This window comes from Pungitius pungitius, chromosome 15, assembly GCF_949316345.1.
Source record: "Pungitius pungitius chromosome 15, fPunPun2.1, whole genome shotgun sequence".
Taxonomy (NCBI): Eukaryota; Metazoa; Chordata; class Actinopteri; order Perciformes; family Gasterosteidae; genus Pungitius; species Pungitius pungitius.
In genome coordinates this window covers 11,275,239-11,296,204 of record NC_084914.1, presented here as the reverse complement: position 1 = coordinate 11,296,204, position 20,966 = coordinate 11,275,239, and the positions used below count along the sequence as shown (strand labels likewise).

The following is a 20,966-nucleotide window of genomic DNA, read 5'->3' as shown; positions in this document are numbered from 1 at the left end:
ATTTACAACAAAGCATTACAAAACCATCCATCAAAACGTTGGCACTAAAGCACTGCAAAGGCAGAGAACGGGAGATTTAAATATCATTTACATCAGACAGAACAATATTAACTATATAATAAAAACAACACAATGAGACTAAATAACACGCTGGTGGTTCACTTGGTTGACTTGTTTGTGATGCGGTTCAGGCCAGCAGAGAAGACCCTGCTATTACTTACTCCTAGTATTATAAACCCTGTATAACCATAAATTCCTCCATACATCCAGAGCATAGCTATTGTTTTCCACAGGGGGGGAAATATCCTTGTGTGTTACAGCTGTGAAATACCTTAAAGCTCCTGCTCCTTCACTAAAAAGCTGCGTTTGGTTGTTTTTGTTGGTCATGTATGTTTGTTTGTTTTGGATGGGATGGTCCAGCTGTGTGGGGACAGTGGTGTGTGACTAGACATAAGGTCACTCAGTTAGCCCCTGGTGTGTCTGTTATACTGCCACCAAAGCAGATAGGGGGTAGCAACTGTTGTGAGCTGTGTGTGTGTGTGTGTGTGTAGGTGTGTGTGTGTGTGACGTCTCCTCTTTGTCGTTCGCCCGTCATCCTTCTTTCTCTGTCCCGTATCCTTCACTAGCAGCCCATCAGAGATGGCCGGTTGAATGGTATGAATGGAAAACTCATAAAAGCGGAAACCTGCCCATTTACAACGTATTGAAAGAGACTCTGTCTGCCAAAACCAGCCCTTCAGTGCATTTTACTACGAAGCATAACGTGTTAGAAATGAATCTTAAAAGCGTGTTTATTCAAAGGTTTTGCTCCACTGTTTGATCCGGCAGTGAGGTTTTGTGTAGCTATCTAACTCTCCCTCTACCATACGATTTGTAATAGAGGGAACTACGCAAATTCAGATTTATTTTGCTTTGAACATTTAAGACACTGAACAAATGGCTCATTATTTGCTGTACCAGATAAAATATTTTGTTACAATATTATATCTTTGCAAATTGTGTTTTTGTACAACTATGAGGATACCCTACGTCAAATTTCAAACAATTATATTCTTTTACTCAGGCAAATGGACACCGCTGGAGAAACTGCACAATGGTTGTCCCATTAAATTTATAGCCCCTCCCCTGCGGAGTGCGGCACTACCACATCTTTGTCCCCCATCAGTGAGCCTGGTAAAATACTAGACATTTGTCATAGTTATATAGTCTGTAATTCAGAAACCCTTCAGCTTTATATTCTTCCGCGATATGAGGTTAAATGGACTTTGTTATTGCTACCAGTGACCCAGCGATATCAACCACAATGACCTTTGTCCTCCTCCGTGGCCTCTACAATTTAAGGCTCAAACACATGGAGCAAACATTCACTAAGTTACTATTTTGCCAAATGTGTTGCCACTATTCATTTGTATACATCTTATTGCCATACGTCGAACCGGAGGCCTGGTCTTGTGCATACTGGCGTCTTGACTGTATGCGTCTGTCTGTTCCCGCAGCATGCCCCCCGGGTACCTTCAAGTCCATCCAGGGTCCAGGTCTGTGCCTACAGTGCCCTCCCAACAGCCGCTCCACAGCGGAGGCCGCCACCATCTGCGTGTGCCGCAACGGCTACTACCGCGGCGACGGCGATCAGCCGGACGAGCCCTGCACCAGTGAGTTCATCGTACATGACGTCACCCACACGCAGCCACGTATCCATTTTAGCAGACACTTATGTTCATGAATATTGAAAAGACTGGTCATGCATATAAAAGCTACTATGTATGTTTTTTTTCTCTCTCTCTCTCTCAGTCTATCTCTCTTTGTCACTGTCTTAAAACCAGCACATGAACTACTATTTAAATGAGGATGTATTAGAGCTCAGCCCAGCCTTCTCAGACTGGTTGTAAGAGTCATTTTAGGATTTACAACTCTCTTTCCTCTCAGTTATCTCACTCTCTCTCTCACTCTCTGTCTCTGCCTATTTGTCTTGTCTCTTCTTTCTTTCTGTCTTCTATCATACCCTGAAGTCCTAATTACTCAGGCAGATGCTGCAAAGCTTTGACAGAGTCCTTCCGCTACCTGCTGGAGATCCAATAAGGCCTCTCTCAGCATCATATTTATCTTAATGTGATGTAAAAGCGGTATGCTAAGCTTTCCTGTCGCTCCCCGTTGACACACAGTTCCACAGAAGACGAGCACTGTTAGACCCCCGAAAAGTTTGTTTACCTCTCTTCCTTTTGCGACCAGTGGGAAGTGTCTTAATGGTTAATTCACATCCCAACAGCAGACCCCGGGAGCTTTATTTGCGTGGTTATTTATTAATTTAGTCCTGATTTATTCACACAGACCCGGCTAATTGGCCTCAGGAATGGGCTCAGGACCACAATCATTCCTTAATCGTTAAACAGCCTTCACAGCGAAAACATATTGAGCGCACCTCTTTTGCGGCGTTCCCTTTTTACGCCTTTTGCCTTAAAGCTGCAGCGGGACACCAAACATAGCACCGCTCTCTGTCTGACTATTTGAATGCTTCCCAGAGGTAACCATCCACACCTTTTAGGCTCTGGTTGTTCTCAGAGGACGACACCCCTCATTCACCTTGAGTTTTCTCCACCCTCCCCATGGTGAACGAAAACATCTCTCTGGTGAATTAGTGAGCGCTCCATCAACTGTAGCATCTGCCTCTACCTCGAGGGCTTGAATTTTGCCGCAGCAATCTCCACCAGCGTTCCCCAGTGGGATCTCGCTGGTCTGGGTTCAGTTTCACGAATGCAGGCAGACTTTTGTCTATTTTTTCAATCACGGCAATTCTGTCTCAGCTCCTCTGTTTAATGTTCTTTTCCCCTCTACTTCACACTCACTTTTCCTCTCAACTCAACTTTGGGCTGGACTTAAAAAGAGAAAAAAATAATTTAAAAAAAGTACGAATTGTCCTAACAACCACCCCTTTTAACTTTACCAACCTTAGTTCCTCCTCAATTTGTGCAGAAAGAAATACTTTGCAACACTACATTCAAAGCCTCCACAAAAGGTTGAATCATACAGCAGCAGCTGAGCTTGATGCTCAGGGTGTCCTAGATCTCAGCGCGCCCCCCCGCTGAGATGGGGGGGGGGGGGTCTCAGTGAGATCATCCTAGTAAGGATCTCTCTAATACGGCTGGCCTCGATAAGAGCTCTGCTTGAGTGGCATAAATCAGGCCAATCTGCAGCAGCAGAAGCTGGAGCTTCGGCGCCTCTTGCCGCCATCAGAGGCTCGGGTCCTTGTGTGCTTCTGATCAGTCTGATTAGCTTTCTGACGGAGTGTCCTGGCGCCGGTCTCTGTCAGCAGGGGGGGGGGGCGGGGGGGTTGACCCACGTAACCCAAATCAGACCCCTATCAGACTTCTTTCTTTCGCCGCTTCAGCCACACTTCAGCACCACACCGAGCGTTCACCCCCCTGAGGTCACCCAGTCCGACGTTCCCCGGGAGCGTGCACGTGTGTGAAGGGGAGCTCATGGGTGTGTGTGTGTGGGAGAACTGTGTGTTGGAGGAGGTCGGTCGGCACCACCATGCTGGGTTTCTCAAAGTGTGAGTTGTAGAAGGAGAAGGACAAGCTGAGTGGAAAACTGAGGGGAGTCTGGAGTTGAAACAAGTGATGATTGGTCCGTAGTGGAGAAGGGATGCAGTAATGGAGCATGCTGGTATGAGGAATATCAGCAAGGGGAAAGGGACTGATGGGAAGGAAGGACTGATGACGAAGATGGGCAGGAAAGAAATCCATCAATCCATCAAGAGATTTGAATCTTTTCATTTCAAGGTTAAGTCTGAATGTCGAATAAGTAACTAAGTAAGAATAAGTATCCAAAGAGGCAGAATACAATGTTATTTAAAAAAAAATCCTCATTGCTGGGTTGGTTTATTAAATTCCTGATCAATTCCAAATTTGACTCTGAGTCGGATCAAATTCAATACTCTTCAGTGTCTGTGGCTCGTCCCCTGAAACCCCCCACCCCCCCCCCCCCCTGAGCGCTGTCAAACACTGTCAGCACCCTCTAAAAAAAACCACCAAAGTTCCTGCCTGAATCAACCGGGTTATCTGCTTTTCAATTCCCCTCCGCAGTCCATTCAGACCTTTCTTCTTCTTTGCGCTCCTATTCTGCACATTCTCTCTCCTTGTTCTGTCTTCAAAGGGAAAGAGGAAGGGAGCCGTCTACAGGCGGGGTGCACTAGTCTCTCTCTCTGTCTCTCTCTGTTTGTGTCACATTAGAAATGCACGTTTTGAGGTGACCCTGTATTGAGTTGACCAAAAAACGTCAGAATATTGATATTGTGTCTCCTTCAATAACCCACATCTCCAGCAAACAGCATGCTCCCATGCCCACCAAAACAAAACTGTCTGTCTATGACTCCCTGGGTCTCGCAGTCAGACAGTATTAGTCCCCGTGACATCTTTTATTTAATGTCTCATCAACCCTCAGAGCCCGTCTTTCTCTCTCCCAGCTGTGATCAGTGTCTCCACACAGGGGCCCTCTCTCGGTTCCCTCGAGGCCTGTTTTACATCATGAATACAAACATGTCGAAAGAAGACAAGATTTGGACTCAGACCATTCAAAGGGGCAGCTGACTAGACAATGTTCAGAGTTGTTTCGGTCTTGGCAGTAGAACACTGTCTACTGTATTAGCAAGCCATGGCAACAAAAACAAAATGGCACCTTGATGCACGCTCCCAAACAGGACAGGCTGGCCATATGATGTGAAACAGGGTTATTATCCAATATATTTGGCCAAATTTATGAGGATGAATCCCAAACTCTCCAGGTCCCAACATAATTGTTATTTAGAGGTTCATTCTCTAGAATGTAGACAATAAAAGCAGGGCGACCAGACTTTTACGATCTCCACAAATTCAGTTGAAGCCTCAATCAACTCGGCTCCATTTTTTCTTTGCTGCATTTGTGGCTTGCTGTTCTCTGCATCCTGGACAACCGTATTATTCAGGAAGCAGAGTAATTGTGTCCGCTAGAATAATTCCCCTATGATTGCCACAGCCCTTAAAAGAGTATCCAATTAATGATGCAATTGCCCATTCTAAACCAAATAACACTGGCCTTGATAAATGCTCGTTGTCCTTGGACATCTTGCATGTGTTGTTAAAACAGAGCCCTGACTTTGTACAGATACAGTACATGTCACAAAGAGCGTTGGAGCTGCTAGGACACAATCTTTTTCTCCTATTGCTTATTTGAAAAGCAACTCGTATGTCAGCTCAAGCAAATCCAACTCGCACTGAACGTAAGCTGAGAAACTGTAATCAGCGTTCTCAACAAATTGAATCATATGGAAAATTAAAACTGCCAAAGGCTGTAGTAATAGTCTGCAGAACATTGGATAACTGGCCGTCCTATTTCAGTGGTTTTTATTACACCTTAGCATGTTACGGACAGTGCAGGCATTAATACGCCAAAATAGATTAGGCGCCTGTGTTTGTGTCACATGCATGTTCCACATGGGTAGATAGTGCACGTTTGAGGGCATCCGCATGTATGTGGGGGATGATACAAAGGATGCGAGCAGTGTGAGTAACATATGAAGCTCCTATTGTGTGGTCCCCCAGGGGATAATGGTGCTAACTCCCTCATACGGCCTATCGGCACACGCCCTTTTTCGCTGTAGTTTCCCCCCCCCCCCCCCCCCCGAGCCCCTTCCTGTCACTGACCTCTCTGCTGATGAGACGCCGAGCCGAGGTCGCGCCAGGAACAGTTCCCAGCTCCCCGGTGGGGGGGGGGGGGGGGGGGACAATGATTAATCGTGGCTGTGTTGACTGGACTATCTGCCCTAAACACACAGTAATGACAGACTCAAGCGCTATATACTCATATGTGTAGGGTTTTTTTCTCCTATTTGTCTCATGGGGAAAAAAGAGAATTTTAAAAGAAGCAGGGTGTGTTGTTCAAAGGGTTTCCAGAGTTGAACAGATTTTATTTTCACAGTAGTCGTGGTTTTAAAAGCGGGCCATTTAAACTCCTCTTTCTAATAATAAAGGTCAGGCGTCATGGAGGATGAATTGGAACCAGATCAGCTCTGCGGGGCAGCCTCACTTAACCTAAGCAACACGGAGTAAGGGCTTTGGCGAGGTTCCGCTATATCGGCAGCGTCTGCTAACTGTGAAGAAAGAGCAGCTGCGCGGACGCGGTCTCGGCCGAGCAAAGCTATACGCCGCCGCCAGAGCACATTGGAGCTCTTTGGGAATCGTGCTCCAATTGCGGGAGGCTGAAGCAGCCGCTTTCCTGCAACCTAGTATTAAGCCACCACTCAAGCAAGAAACTATTATTTTATTATTTTGAGATTTCTTGTCTGAATGTCATGTCTTGAGGTTCTGCTCCAGCTGTGGGCTATGAGGGAGTCAATGGGAGCGTGACACTCCAGAGCCACTTTGCTAAGAATACTCCATGCAACGCTGCATTTTGGTAAACCACCACCATGTTTGCTAGACGCATACTTTTCTCTGTATGATCCCTCTGGGTGCGAATGGATGAATTAACATTCCGACACTGATGGAGATGGAGAAAAAAAGGAGACAAAGAAGTTGCTCTTCACGCTTCCACACTTTATTGCAGGGTTGTAAATGAGCTAAATTGACCCAACAGCAGGCAGATTTATGAAACATTTTTTCTCCCCTCTTTACAGGCGACAAGTTATTTTGCTCGCAGCATCATTGCAGCTTACCCTTTTGACTCGATTTATTACGCAAATCCAGCCGTACGGTGAATAATCCCGGGCTAATTTGGATTACAGCTGTGGTTCTGTGCGCCTCCAGGTGTCCCATCCAGCCCACGGAACGTCATCTCCATAGTGAACGAAACGTCTGTGATCCTGGAGTGGCACTCTCCCAGGGAAACGGGCGGCCGCCAGGACGTCGTCTACAACATCGTGTGCAAAAAGTGCCGGGCCGACCGGCGCTCCTGTTCCCACTGCGACGACAACGTGGACTTTGTCCCTCGACAGCTGGGTCTGACTGACACCACGGTGTTCATCAGCAACCTGTGGGCCCACACTCTCTACAGCTTCGAAATACAGGCTGTCAACGGAGTGAGCAATAGGAGCCCGTACCCTGCTCAGCACGTCTCCATCGATATCACCACCAACCAGGCTGGTAAGTGGCTGCTCCGCCTACGTCTACGTCTGATGATGATAGGGTGGCGGAGGCATTGGCGAGGATGACCACTTTATTTTGTTATCCATTTGAAATGGGAGATTTCCAAATTTCCAATTTGCAAAGTCGTTATTATTATTATTAGTGGTATTAGGGGTAAAAGCATTCGATGTAAATCATTTCACTCTAAAAGGCCGTCATCTTGTCCAATTTGCTTTTCAGTCTTAATCCATGCTGCCTTAAAAATGTTGTTTACTAAAAGTTCCACATACGTGCTTTCTTTCTGAGTCGGCCTTTGCCTGAATCAAAGGCTTTCCTTTTTACAAACATGATGGAGGAGTTTAGGCTCAAGACACAGCATGTTACATTTTGTGGGACAAGCGCCATTGACTACAGCGGCCCTCTTTTCCTTCTTGGTTTATTTACACATTAAATCCGATGATGGGAATAACCCCAGTTTACGTTCGTCTTTGCGCATTCCAGAAATTCTTGCTTTTTAACACTGAAGGTAATCACCCTTCAAAAGCACAAGGCACAAGTCATTTATGAAAGCCCTTACGCGTTTTGAAGTTCACATCTGGAGGTTGCGGCTTGGTGCTTCACTTGACTGACTGAGTTTTTTTCTGTTGTTTTTCTTTGTTTTTTGTTTAATGAGACTTTGTCGTCACGAGCAATGCCACACAGCACGCCAGTACTTCTCTCTTCACGGAAGGCTACACCCCAGTTGAAAGCTGTCTGTAAATCTTCCGATTTATGCACTGCTGTCTGAATTAACGAAAACACAAGAAAATGAATCTTACTTAATTCTGCCCTTTTAATACACTCGAGTAATTGTGAGCGGTACGCTTGATCTGCAGAGCCATCGCTCCTCGTTGCTCTGTTCTCAGCTTAGCAGGCAACAAACAGACGTGTTTCCCCTATGGTGTTGTATCAGAGCTGTCCAGCTTCCACTCAGCTTGCGTGTGCGTGCATTTGTGTGCATCCCTCTGCTGCGCTTTGCCTGTGATGGACCAGAGCATAGCTAAAGAAAAATGACCTTCGTACTCCTATCCTTCTCTGTCTTTTCCCCTGTCTTTCTCTCTCGGTGTTTGCGTGTGCTCATTCTCTAACTACGCCCGGTGGGACCTGAGCTCAGCCCATGGAAATGACAGGTCCAGAATATTGTCTCTGCCGGAGCCTTTATTTTTGATTGTTTTTTTTTTGCAACCTTGTTTTTCATGCTTTTGTAGATATTTGACTTGCACACAGAAGCAGCTCTCAAGGGACACGTATTGACCATGTGAAACATGTAGATGAGGCTCCCTTTGTTTTGTGTCCATCTGTGGATGCAGCGGACCGTGAAAGTCACGGCGTAAGCTTTCGGGACCTATTAATAGACAAAGTGAAGTTACTTTTTGGTGAACTATAGGGATGGACCCATCTGACTCTTCTTAGTCCTGATACTTGTGTATTGGATATCAGCGAATACAGAGTACCAGTCCAATATAAGTGTTTAAATAAGAAGCTGTGGGCCTCACTGGGTGGAGGTGACTGGGACCAGTCTTATTTCTGTTAGGAAACATCCGGTGTAACTTAAACATTGCTTTCCAAACTTTGAAAATCAAAATGTAACAAAGGAAGTGATTTTTATTCATTATTAAAATAATGGATACAAGGAACGTCCATTCAAAGAGATTTTTTTAAGTTAAACTTTTGTCAGCTGGGGTCCCTCAAACCTTTTATTGGCCATGAAATGATCTCCTTTGTAACACACTCTACAAAGTCTTGACCTAACAACAAAATACCTAATGCCAAATGCATTCCAAATGAATGATGCACACTTGTACTTTAATTGCGGAATTAAGTTATTTCACATTTATCTTCAAGACCCAGAAATGGGAATTGCTTGAGCCGAGTCCCTTTCGTATAGGAGTGCATTTTGAAATAAAATCTGGCCTGGTTGCATGGAGAGTGTATAAGGTATTTGATTACGATAATTCTCAGAAGAATGTAATGAACAACCCGACCTGTCTTTGTTTGAGAATAGTGGGAGGGAAGACGGGGCGGAACGGAATGGTTCTTTCTTTCTTTCTTTCTTTCTTGAGCAGACTGCGACAGTGAAGGAGAGGAAAATGAGGCAGTAAATAGGTCTGATTATCAGGGTGGCCTAATGGTTCTGACTGTCCCCATTTGACAGGCTAATAGCACGCTTGACAGATGGATGTGGAAGAAGCAATGCCCAGCCTATTGTGGAGGTCTGCTGTAGTAATGAGGTGTCTACCAGTATTCTGCCAGTCCCATGTCCAGCCCTATGTGGCCCTTTTGTAGCCAGGTAATTGCCCTGTTCCTGGTTTCCACAGGGGCTTTTATTGGCAGGCCGCTGAAAAGGCAGAAGCATTCAGAAGGGATTTGTGATCATATTAATGCAATTCAACTAATAAAAGACGAAACACTTTAAGAATTGAGGCTCTATTGTTGTGGCTTCGTGAAGACTGCATTAACTTACACAGTCTATTTTTTATTATTTGTAATATTTTCTCTTGTCCGTTCGCATTTGGTATTTTTGTGCAGTGCGAGCTGGAAACATGCCACGAGTTAACAAAATGCAGGTTCCATGTATTATAGGAGAGGTGTTTCAGTCCGGGGGGGACCATGGAATTGCTAAACAGACGATCTACCAGATTTATTTTATTTGTTGAAAACGGCTAGCAATCTGAAGGAGAAACAAATGTAACCCAAAAGACCCATTTCACTGGAGGCAAAGGCAACCTATTTTTCTTCCTGTCCTTATTAAAAGCCGCAAAATGCCAACATTAAGACCAGATGGAACGTTTCAAGCACTGGACTGTGTAACAACTGTTTCAGGGACAACCCTGATTTCACATGATGTCCTCCCTGTGCCAGAGCCAGGGCTGGAAGTAGAATAGACCGATTCCTTTTTTTGTATGTGATAAAGTCATGTTTATCTGCATCCTGGAATGCACATATGGACGCATTATCAGGATATTTCGTTAAATATTTTCATTGAACTTCTGATTTGGACTCTTCATTAATGGGTGTGTGTGTCACGGAAATCAACTCTTCATTCACTTAAGAAAATCAAAAAACTGCATGATCAATATTTGTCATCCTGGAATTATAAACGGGACGCTGCTCACTGAGCCTCTTGACTCGGCTCGGTCAAGGTGAGCCATTTCTGTCATGTGCGTTTGTGCTCAGCATGGCTGTTAAAAGGTTTTGAGATCATTAAAATGATTGCCATTCATGAACATCCATCCGTCCATCCAAAACAATATGCATGAGAGTAGTTTGCGCTTAGTGCATTTATTTATATATGTGCACGAGAAGCAAGTGCGGTTGTCGCTGTGAACGTGTCCCAAAATGAAGGGCCTGTTATATCAATCACATGCACGTACATCTGTACATCTAAATATAAAGGGATTTTGTAAGCAGCATTATCCTACAGCACAGCAAAGCCTCCAGCTGCACGCTCTGGTCAGGCAAAAGCAAAGAAAAGATGTGGTCAAACCTAACTCTTAAGTTTCTTAGTCTCACAGTTTGGTTAAAATAATAACAAGAGTACCAAAATATGCTTTCCTTGCACATATCATCACTGGTCGTGGGTTTGTGGAAATAACGAGATAAAAAATCAAAAGTAATGGTGTATTATGGCCCTTCTAGTACTATAGAGATGTCACCCCATAAGAGAACAGATAGATGAAGCGGCCCTTTAAGTCAGATTAACCGGGAAAGATACAGTTTGTCTTTGTCTCGATGGAGTCGTTGCCTTTTCAACTTGACAGGGCTTTAAGGGTGTGGGAAAACCAAGAGACCACCCGGAAAACTGCAAGGCGGCAGTCGTGAGAGGATTTTTGGTGTGAATTGGCCACGAAGAGACAAAGGTGAGAGAAGCAAAAATGGATCAGGACGAGGAGAGGAGGAACTAATGGATGTGAGGAGGAAGTTGAGGATTTAGTGTGAAGCAACCAAGAGGCCATTTAACTGCACCTCCATCCTAGTCTGTGTCTGGGAGGAAGGACTGATCAATAGTGTGATTTAGGGGGTCATTCTCTGCCTGTGCTCGCTAGGAGATGCACACACACACACACACATACAGACACAGACATACGACTATATACAGTGCCCTATTAGGCTTTCATTCACACCTGGCCTCAATTCAGTCATCTTGATCATCTAGCTATTTAACAAAAAGTCATTTTTCTATCTCCTTGTGAAATAGTGTGGTTTGATTAAATGGGGATGACACACCTCTCCACTCAGGTAATTAATTAGATTGATAACTTACCATGATCATAAATATATAGAAGTGTCGGTGGTGAAAATATGCCAACAGTGTTTTCTTATGTTATCCAACACTTGACTTACACCCATTACTGATTCAGGTGGAGAGTGGATTCTCCATCATTTACACATTTTGCGAGTGGGTTGATGAACAACTTATAAGAAAATGAATCAATACAACTCATGACGGCTGCTATTTTTTTCCAACTGATGCCTGATTTCCAACAGTTCTCTGGTCCGACTGGCACAGCCTTCTTGACCTACATCATGTGCCAACAGAACACAGAATGCCAACTATATTTACAAACACTCCTTCTCCACTTGGCTGCTCTGTTTGGAGAGCTTTTCCCACAGAAATGCAAACACCTCAAGCACAACCGGGTGGGTTGCGCTCAAGATTCTAAGATGTTGTGCACTACACTGAAATCCAAACAACTGGAAAAAATTAGAACCGCTTTTTGTGGCGTTCTAAATTCAGATGAGATGACATCCACGACGCTACTCATTACGGTCTGTTTGAGGGTAACCTTTTACTTTGCCTCTTTTCCCTTGCAACGTTGCTTCATGAATGTATCACAGGCATCTTCTTAGACAGGCTCTTCAGGCTCTCTCACAGCGCCGTTTTCATTCCATTTGATGTATGTTGTCATGAACCCCCCCCCCACAAAAAAGGGGTATCCGCTTCAGGCAAAAGAAACAGTGTGGGCTTTAATGCCCATCAATTCGGATGTCTTTTCAAAGTGTATCAAGTGACGCTAGAAAGTGTGTGTGTGTGTGTGTGTGTTTGTGCCAATGTAAAAAGTAAGTGTACCAGTCCCTTTTTCAATGACAGAGCTCCGTTTTCAAATCCACAGCGTTTAAAAGTGATTTTGAAAATAATTCCAACCATGATTTCTTGACAGAAATTGATGGTGCTGAACTGATCCCTCTCCATGATGTTTGAGAGAGGCCTATTACCATGTAGTCATGGCTGGCTTGGCTGGCTGAGCCCCTGCTAATGGGGAGCGTAGTAGTTTTTGACAGAGGTACAGCACATGACTATAGGCCGCTCTCCTCTTCTGAGACACTGAGGCCCCATTAGGAGACTGCATGGTTCGATGGTGCGCCAGCAGAGGGAACAAGTTGGCTTGGACTTGTGCTTGTGAGGGAGGCCATGTGTGTGCACGCTTTCTCCCGTACGAACAGTTCAATGGGAATTCGGGTACTAGATCAGCTGACCAAATATAGTGCAACTTTCTGTCCAATCATCAGAGCCACTGAGGCGAAGCAGGAAATCCCCTCTGGGGATTTAGAATGGAAAGCTGTGCTGCATGAGGACGGACATCTTTTCCCAGGAATCTCACAAGGAAAGAGGAGACGCATTGAAAAACGCATTGTCAAAAATATTAAATAATTCTTTTCTACCAAAGACATATACTTTTGAGTTTTTGGTACTTCACCCAATAGACTAAAAGTAAGGAAATTTCTGAATATGTTTTGACCATTATTTACTAATGAGTGCACTAATAAAACCCTGAAGGGCACTTTTTATATATAAAACAACATGTTTGATATGGTGACTGACCCCTCTCCATACGAATCATGGGGCCTGCACACTGATGGAGCTATAATGAAAACAGACACTCGGCTATGTGCCAGACATGTTAAATGATGCCTCAACTCATCTGTATTCCAAAGTAGATTAATCATCCAAAGGTAGAGCAGTTTTTATTCTTTTATCCCTTACTTTTGAAACCTTCTATCAACTTTTCCTCTCAGTCTCTCCTTCCCTTTTTCGCTCACTTTCTCTCTGTCTCAGTCAGACGCGGGGAGGCTTTGACTTTGATTAATGGTGAGCCAAGCGCTGCATTAAAAAGCCAGGGGCAGCGAGTGGGGCCAGACAAAAGTGGAGCACAGGAGCAAGGGATGCGAGGGATGGAGGGAGGAGAGAAGGAGTGCGGGACACAGTCACCAATCACTGTCAGCGTCATCGTCCCAGGGTGACAGTGGGGGACGCGGCGGAGGGGACAGCGGTGCTTCATTGGGCTGAACCTCACCCTCATACAGGCACAGCACATTGTGTCTGACAGGCTCTTCCCACGGAGGCTATAGGGCACGCAGAGATACATACTGAACATGTGTTACTTCGTTTCTGCTTTTCCTCTCAAACAACGGTCTCTGTGGGACTAGTTGGACATGGTAGTGAGAAGAGCGTCTTTCAACATATGTATCAGATGTCAGAATTTGGGTCGGAAAGTTAGAATCAATTTAGAATTTGCACTTGCTAACCTATTATTTCTATTGTGTAAACATGTTGTGTGGAAGCTAGTCATATTTGTCAGTAGGCCTGTGTTAGCTAAGGTTACTTTTGCCACAGCTAGCAGTGATTTTCCCGACTTTGTCCTTTTGTGTTGCCATAGAACCTTGTCAGAAGCTGTGAATGAAATACTGCATGGTAATTATGGAAAAACAGGTTGAAAAAAACATTCCATGAGTTTTCTGGGTTGCTCTGGCTCAGGAAGCTGTGATTGACTCGGCTGTTTTTCCCAAATGGGGTTAAAAGCCCTCAATACACACACCATCAAGGCTTTTTACCACAAAAACCTGAGATGTGGGTTGTGATTCATACGTCTTAGACACAGTACCAGTCACACGTTTGGACACAAACATGGGACTGGTACCGTGTACTAACAGAGGTTTAATCACCAGACGCTTACTAAAAATAATGGGTGGGAAAAGATCGATGGCCCTCTCTGTGTGCGCCTGAACACACTAACAGAGTCAGGACCAGGACTCCGGACCGGGGCTTTGGTAATACCTCTCCTCCTCGGACAATTTCTTTTTTCCGCGGCCGGAATTTCTGTTTGGAGTGCCCCTCCCCTGGGTCCGCCAGCGACAGTGTGTGTGTGCCTCTGGCCGGTAATTGATAATGCGGCGCAGGCAGCCCCCTCGCCCTGCTCAGTGGAGCGTGAACCAGCCTGAGAGGCGGAGAGGCTGAAGTGCACCAAGGTGAAACTTAACCCTCTGTCGCGGGGTGAAATAAAAGGGCGGAAGAGGGTGAGAAAGGAAGGGAATGCAGGAGGTGAGAGCCAAGGGAGGCATGTAACAGAAGAGGTACAGAGCATATTTATTTGTTGTCAGTTTTATTTCAGGTAATAATCGGACACTAATACAAATACTGACCCCAATATTTCAATAACACACAAAGAGAACCCCACTGAGGGAAAGGGTCAGGGGCTTTTCTCCTTAAAGAACTGACAGGTTATTCTACGGGGAATTAAATCAAATAAGCTTTAAGGTATTGGATGAGAGAGGGGTGATATTTGCAGCCTTTTGTATGGAGGAGTTGTTGAGAACGATGGTGAGTGGAGACCAGGTGGAGCGATGACTCGCCCTCAGCAGCGAGCAGGCCGAGGGCCAAGAGGCTGATGGGCACAACACGTAGGGCTTGTGTTGGTGCTGTATTAACGCCGGCAGACACGGGGGTGGGGATTCGTTTCCAGCACTGCATGCAAGCACCGTGGCTCTGATTTGGCTTTAATATGAGCAGCCGCAGAGTCACTGTTTAATTAAACTTACTTGTACGTTCACAAGCGGTTTTGATGAGTACATTTTGTTGGATTCATATTTAACCTTTGGAAATGAATTTGAGATTATCCTAGCACGCTTAGAAAAGTTTGTGATCGTACATCATTAAAGAGATTTGAAAATGTGTGCCTAAAAGTAATTTGTATTTTTGTTGAATATAGTTTTTTATATAAACCTCTTTCATGCCTTTTTCTATGTTTGATTAATTCATATTAAGGATTCTACTTAAAGACCCTGAAACCAGCACGCAAACATCAAATTAAAATAGTTTAGCATCCTATGGTTCAGCACTCAAAACCAAATCAGCGTCGTCAGGACTGCACACGTGATTCGATCAGATTGTATTGACTTTCATCACATACTGATTCTGATTGGTGCCTGGAAGTAAGAGACATCACATTTTTACAACCGGTTCTGGCCATCTCAAACTGGTAAGAAGAGCGGAGAAGAGAAGACAATTCAAAAATGTGAAATAACTAAAATCAGTCAAATACAATCAAAATCAAAAGATGTCTTTTAATCCTTTTTTAAAATCTTGTGCTACAACATTTTTTTTAACAAACAGTGATTTGTTTATTAAAATGGAAAGTGTGTGATGGTTTGAAATGTTAAGATTTGATAAACTCTCTCTTCTGCGACTTGCAAAGCAAGCACCGTCTGTGACATTTAGAAACTTGTCAGTATGCCCCTAGATTACACATTTTAACATAACAAACAGATGCAGCCCAAGTGAATATCAGAGAAATGTACCTTTTCCTCACAAAGGAGAAACCCTGATGAGACTGGCAGTGGGGACAAGATATCCGCAGATTTGTTAAATGTCAACAGTGTGGAAATCTGCCGAGGTACCATAGCAAAGAGACAGGGGGATGTGGGATGCATAAGAAAATGACCTATATTGAGATATCATTTTTGTAGAAATATGTAACGACTTGTTTTATTTTCTTCCATTGTCAAACAGACCTTTTGGAACTTAATTCCTGCATCCATTGCATCCAGAGTGTGCCACACCTAGTGCTCCCACAATCTGCCCAAGTAGCGCAAACGATCCCGTCCTAAAGCGTACTGAATCCTACATGATTGGTTCCTGGACCTATGCCACTCTGGTGGTGACTGACCACTCTGGCGCGACGGTAATCAGAGTCCTGCTAACTAGAGCTGACACTCAGCCCAAGTCCACACCCTCAAACCTTTCCCAAATGCGACGGCCTCATTTTGGCCGAAGCCAGCACACATTTGGTTGTGCGATGCCAGAATGAAGTGAAGTGAGTGAAGCTCCAATTGGCCCGACTCGGCCGCCTACCTGGGTACCGATGAGAGTGGCAGTTATTTAAGCTCGGATTTTGTTCTGATTAGTGGATAAAAATATTGGATGATATGTATGGCCATTGTGAAGTCGGAGAACGTACCAACTATAATTAGCTTTCATAGAAGTTGTTATGTAGGCAGATAATGAAGTGCTTGTGGTGTAGCCTTCTCGATACACTAAAAAATGCCACAAAAAGGCTGCACATATGTGAACTGGCTGACACTCTGCTGCACACATGATCTAAAGATCGTCAACTCTCACCCTGTGCCTGAGGGAATGTCTTTCTTTACAAACTGAAACAGGTGTGTGAATAACCAGATATGTATTTACTCTGCTACTCTCTCTCTCTCTGTGCCCTACAGCACCCTCCATAGTTCCCATCATGCACCAGATCAGCTCCACAATGAATAGCTTCACGCTGTCTTGGCCACAACCAGAACAGCCCAATGGCATCATCCTGGACTATGAACTGCGCTACTACGAAAAAGTAAGACAAGCAACGCTGTGTGTGTCTATATGTGTACATAAACGTTTACATGTGCATGTCTTACACCATTCATTGTATACTGTGAGTCTTAAGTGAGAAGGGTGTTGTTCCCTGCTCTGCACACGCATAGCAAGCCGCATGTAAAGCACGCCAAGAAGATTTCCCCGTGGGTTGATAATACGTATCTTTCACTGTGTTGACTCCTTGTCTCCCACTGTTCTATGGTTTCTGCTGCTGATGGAGTAAATGGGTTGACCTCTGCTCCAGGCCCACTCTGCACACTGCAGCAACAGGTCCTGCTGTGAAAATGCATGGCATCTAAGGGGGTGGGGGGTGCACATCGACCAGTCTGCTCACACACAATACGTCTGCTTTATTAAGTCGCTAGCCAGGCCCCACAGTGCCACTGCTGCTCCAATATTGACCTGTAGGCTTTTCCCAAGGCGTTGGACATAAGCGGAGACTCTGGCTTTTTGTTTTGGCCCTTGTTTGTCCTCCTAAAGCGGATCGATAGTTATAGCAAGGTTGGCCATGCACTCCTCCCGCCCTCCCCCCCCACCAGTCTTTGTCACCTTTAGCCAATACTTTTTGTTGGTGCACCTTCACCCAAGTTTTGTTCTCCAAGTAAAAGACAAAAATCAATACAGTTTTATAAATGTTTTTCTTTTTTTTCCATTGAGCTATTTATTTCACACAAACTCATTTTGGCTAAGGTTCATGGATCAATATTCACAGCTCCAGCTTAGAATAGTGTTTGTCACATTTAGCATTTTCCATCGGAGAAAAACAACAGTCGTGTTTTTAAATTATGTTTGCAGTTGATAACTCAGTTAACTAACAATAGCTGAATTGCTTCCTGTTACCCCTTCTGGCATTGTACAGGTTGTGAAATTTAATCCGATTGCAATGGCCTTGAGAAACCTTATCTGCCAGACAGCTCAGAATCGTGTAAATAACACTTATACAGCCTCCCATTAGCTCATGAATATCAATGAAACCAAATCCTGTTGATGTTTATGTAGCATGCCTTCTCACAAAAAGATGAGCTCAGCGTAATCACACATTACTGAATTAACAAGGACAAGATCGCTAATTAGCCCACTATGATTTATGCGACAGAAAGGTTGCGCTTTACGCTGTCTACCCCCTGTCTCAATGTACCTTTCATATCCCCCTGTACGGGTGTCTGTCTGGAAAATGTAACCACCAGGTAAGTGAGAGTAAGGCACACGCGATGAGTCAGGCTGGTTGCTTTGTTGCACCAACGTTGGTGGTCCTCCCTTGACACTCTGTATTTTGGATCTGACAAGGCTTTTTATGGGTACTAAGCATACTTTTCCTCAACCAGCCAGAGTGCTGTCCAAAGTGCCACAAAAAAAATGAAAAAAAACAAACAGATGGTGGCAAATCTAATGCCGTGTGCCAAACTTCCACACAGGTGAAAATAAATCACACGCATAGATGATTAAAAGTCAGGCAAAAATTCTCCGCGTCACAGACGTTGGCTCGGCTTACTGGACACGCATGTCGAACCTCCTCGTTGCATTCGGAGGAGCCGGGAATGGAATTGCATTCCTTCGAGGTCAGTGCTGCCAGCGCCCCATCGATTCCCTGAATGCTTGAGAGGTCCAGAAAATCGGGAAGTTTCAGGCAGCCCTAAAGTGATGAGGTGGTCTTACAGTACTAAAAGGCAATTATGGCAGGATATCTCTCTCCATATCTGTCACATACTCCCAGTTTACTCATTCCTATGTGTAATTTATGGGCTGGATGAAAAAAAGCGTTTTTATATAAAATATTCTCACCTTCTTTTTTATCCATCACACTTCTGCTTGCATTAATTTGTGAGTAGTCACAGTGTTGTGGTTCTGGATTTGTCTCAGCAGGCCTGGCACAGTCAGCTAGTCTTTAGCACAGCAGAGTGCTTTCTCTCCATACTCTCACAAGAAGCCCCCTTTTCACATTTACAAGACTCCTCCTGCAGCGGCATTGAGTGATACCGCAGGGTAATAAGAAAAGAACATTCAACTTTTTTCTTTCTAACATCTTTGCTTAATGTTGTGTAATATAACACAATATAAGGCCTGTTGTGGCTTGTTTGTTGTGAGTTCATAGTAGAGAGTAAGCAATAAAGAACATTATTACATCGCCTTATTGGAACATGCAAGCATGGATCTAGTAAAAAAAAATTGATGCATTGTCCAATATGTTAGCCTATTCATTCTAAGAATTGCAAACCAGGGTTTATCACATGACATGGAATTTCCAACATGGCCAGTACCCTAAAAGGTTGGTTCGCAGTTCACAGTTTTGTCTATCAGCCTATAGATTGAGCCATGTGAGGACCCTTATTCCTCTCTCGGTGTCTCTCTTTTGCTCCTTTCTCATACCCAACCCGCACATACACTTCTGTGCAGTGGTGGTAATGATTTAAATGGAAAACATTATAACAGTCTCACCTGGAAGCTGTAGTGAGGGCTAGAGGCTGTTCTCTCAATAGGCTTTACTCCTTTTTTCAACCCACCGTCTCATTTCAGAGTAAGTGGTCCTGGTACTCCGTGAATTGGGAAGCGAGAAGCAATAAATTAAAAAGTTTACAGAGAAAAAGTAGAATCCCAGTCTGTCAATTTTCCTAACACCTTTTTCCCCTGGTTGCCTTAAAATTTAGGAAGGGTGGAAATAACTCGGCACAGCAGAGGTCAGGCCTTCCATTAAGGCCGGAGCAGAGAGCAGCCACCGGCTCTGAGTACTGATGGCTCTGTGTGTGTACTGGTGATGGAGAGAGGGTGTGTGCACGTGTGTGTGTGTGTGTGTGAGCTTCAGTGTTTGAGTCTCAGCAATAGTTCAGGTGCTTCCATTCTGGATGACGGCAGTACTGCCATGCTGCAATGTGACAGTATGCAGTATGTCATCTGCAGCATTCTGACCACAGCACCACCTGTATCATTGGCCCTCTGAAATCCACCTTGTACTCATACAAATACAATTAGCTATTCCTCAGAAGAGAAGCCAGGAGGAAGTATTTATTATCCTTTCTCTCCCTCTCTCTCAATGCCAGCCCTCAGAGTTGACCACGGCACTTTTTTACAAGCACACAGATGTTGCAAAGACATGCTTAGATATTTAGTGGGTGTTCTTCTTTTTCACCTGGACCTCTTTGTTGGTCTCCAGGTGAACAAAATGCATCTCCTCTCCTTCTATTATATTAATTTATTAAATATTAATTTGTATCTGGTAATAAAACCCATCCAGTCTTTGAGGTTTACATTTTAATCCCATATCTCCCCCTAACTTTTCTTTTTGCCTTTTAAAGGTAGGCAATACATTTTAATATGAACAATAATAGGGGATGTCATTTATTTCTTTCATTTACAATTTGCAAACATGATATGAGCATGTTCTCCCTCAAAAAGTCCACTTTCCTTTTGTGTGATTGTGGGTGATGTGTATTTGCATCTGTGCATGTTTGTGAGCATGTGCAGAGGACACATGGTATCCACAATGACTGTCTTTGTGCCAGTTGAGCATGCTGTCCACACACACACACTTACGCACGCACACACAAACACACAAACGTGTCCTATAAAGTCAGGTTTAATTATTAGCCCAATAGGAAATCGGCAGTTACAAAAAAAAGATGTGATGTTTTAACAAGGAAAAATGACAAGTAATGTCCCTCCAGCCATATTAAATTTCCAGTGATATCATGTTACATCCACTTAAAATGGGTCCATCTAACTATGTCAACATTAGCCCAGTATTTGGTGTCAGTGTGGTTCCAACTAGGCAGGTCGTTTAAGTATGTCATTGCACCACTTGCTGATAAACAATATGTATTAGGAAAAGTTCATCTTCGGAGATCAAACTCCCCGCGGCGCTTCCTGTCTGTCTCCCCTGGCAACGCTTTTGGTCGGTTGCTCTGCCATCTGCCTCCCCACCTGAAATTCTGTCTTTATTTAGCAAGTTTAGGTGTGGTCCTCATAATCCCCATTTGACTGGCAGCAGGAGAGGACCTCTCGTGGCTGGAAGTCCCTCCTGGCATGGCCTTTTATTGGCTATCCCCTAACCTGCTGGATGCCAAATGCCACCCCCTTTTTAAGTGGCAGATGTGGGTGTGTATGTGCCTGTGTGTCTCATAATCCGTATTTGACTGGCAGCATGAAAGGGCTATTCCTAGCTGGTGCTCCCTCAAGGGATTGTCCCCCAT

At 44.4% G+C, this 20,966-nt stretch overlaps 1 protein-coding gene across 2 annotated transcripts in view; it reads left to right on the top strand.

The window, feature by feature from the left end:
- LOC119209074 (ephrin type-B receptor 1-B) overlaps positions 1–20,966 on the top strand; it is a 121,482-nt gene that overhangs the window by 72,906 nt on the left and 27,610 nt on the right. For both annotated transcript variants that reach the window (XM_037458014.2, XM_062557604.1), the window contains exons 4-6: positions 1,497–1,652; positions 6,780–7,115; positions 16,635–16,759. In XM_037458014.2, coding sequence (XP_037313911.1) covers positions 1,497–1,652; positions 6,780–7,115; positions 16,635–16,759 — 617 coding nt within the window. The remainder of the gene's footprint in view (positions 1–1,496; positions 1,653–6,779; positions 7,116–16,634; positions 16,760–20,966) is intronic.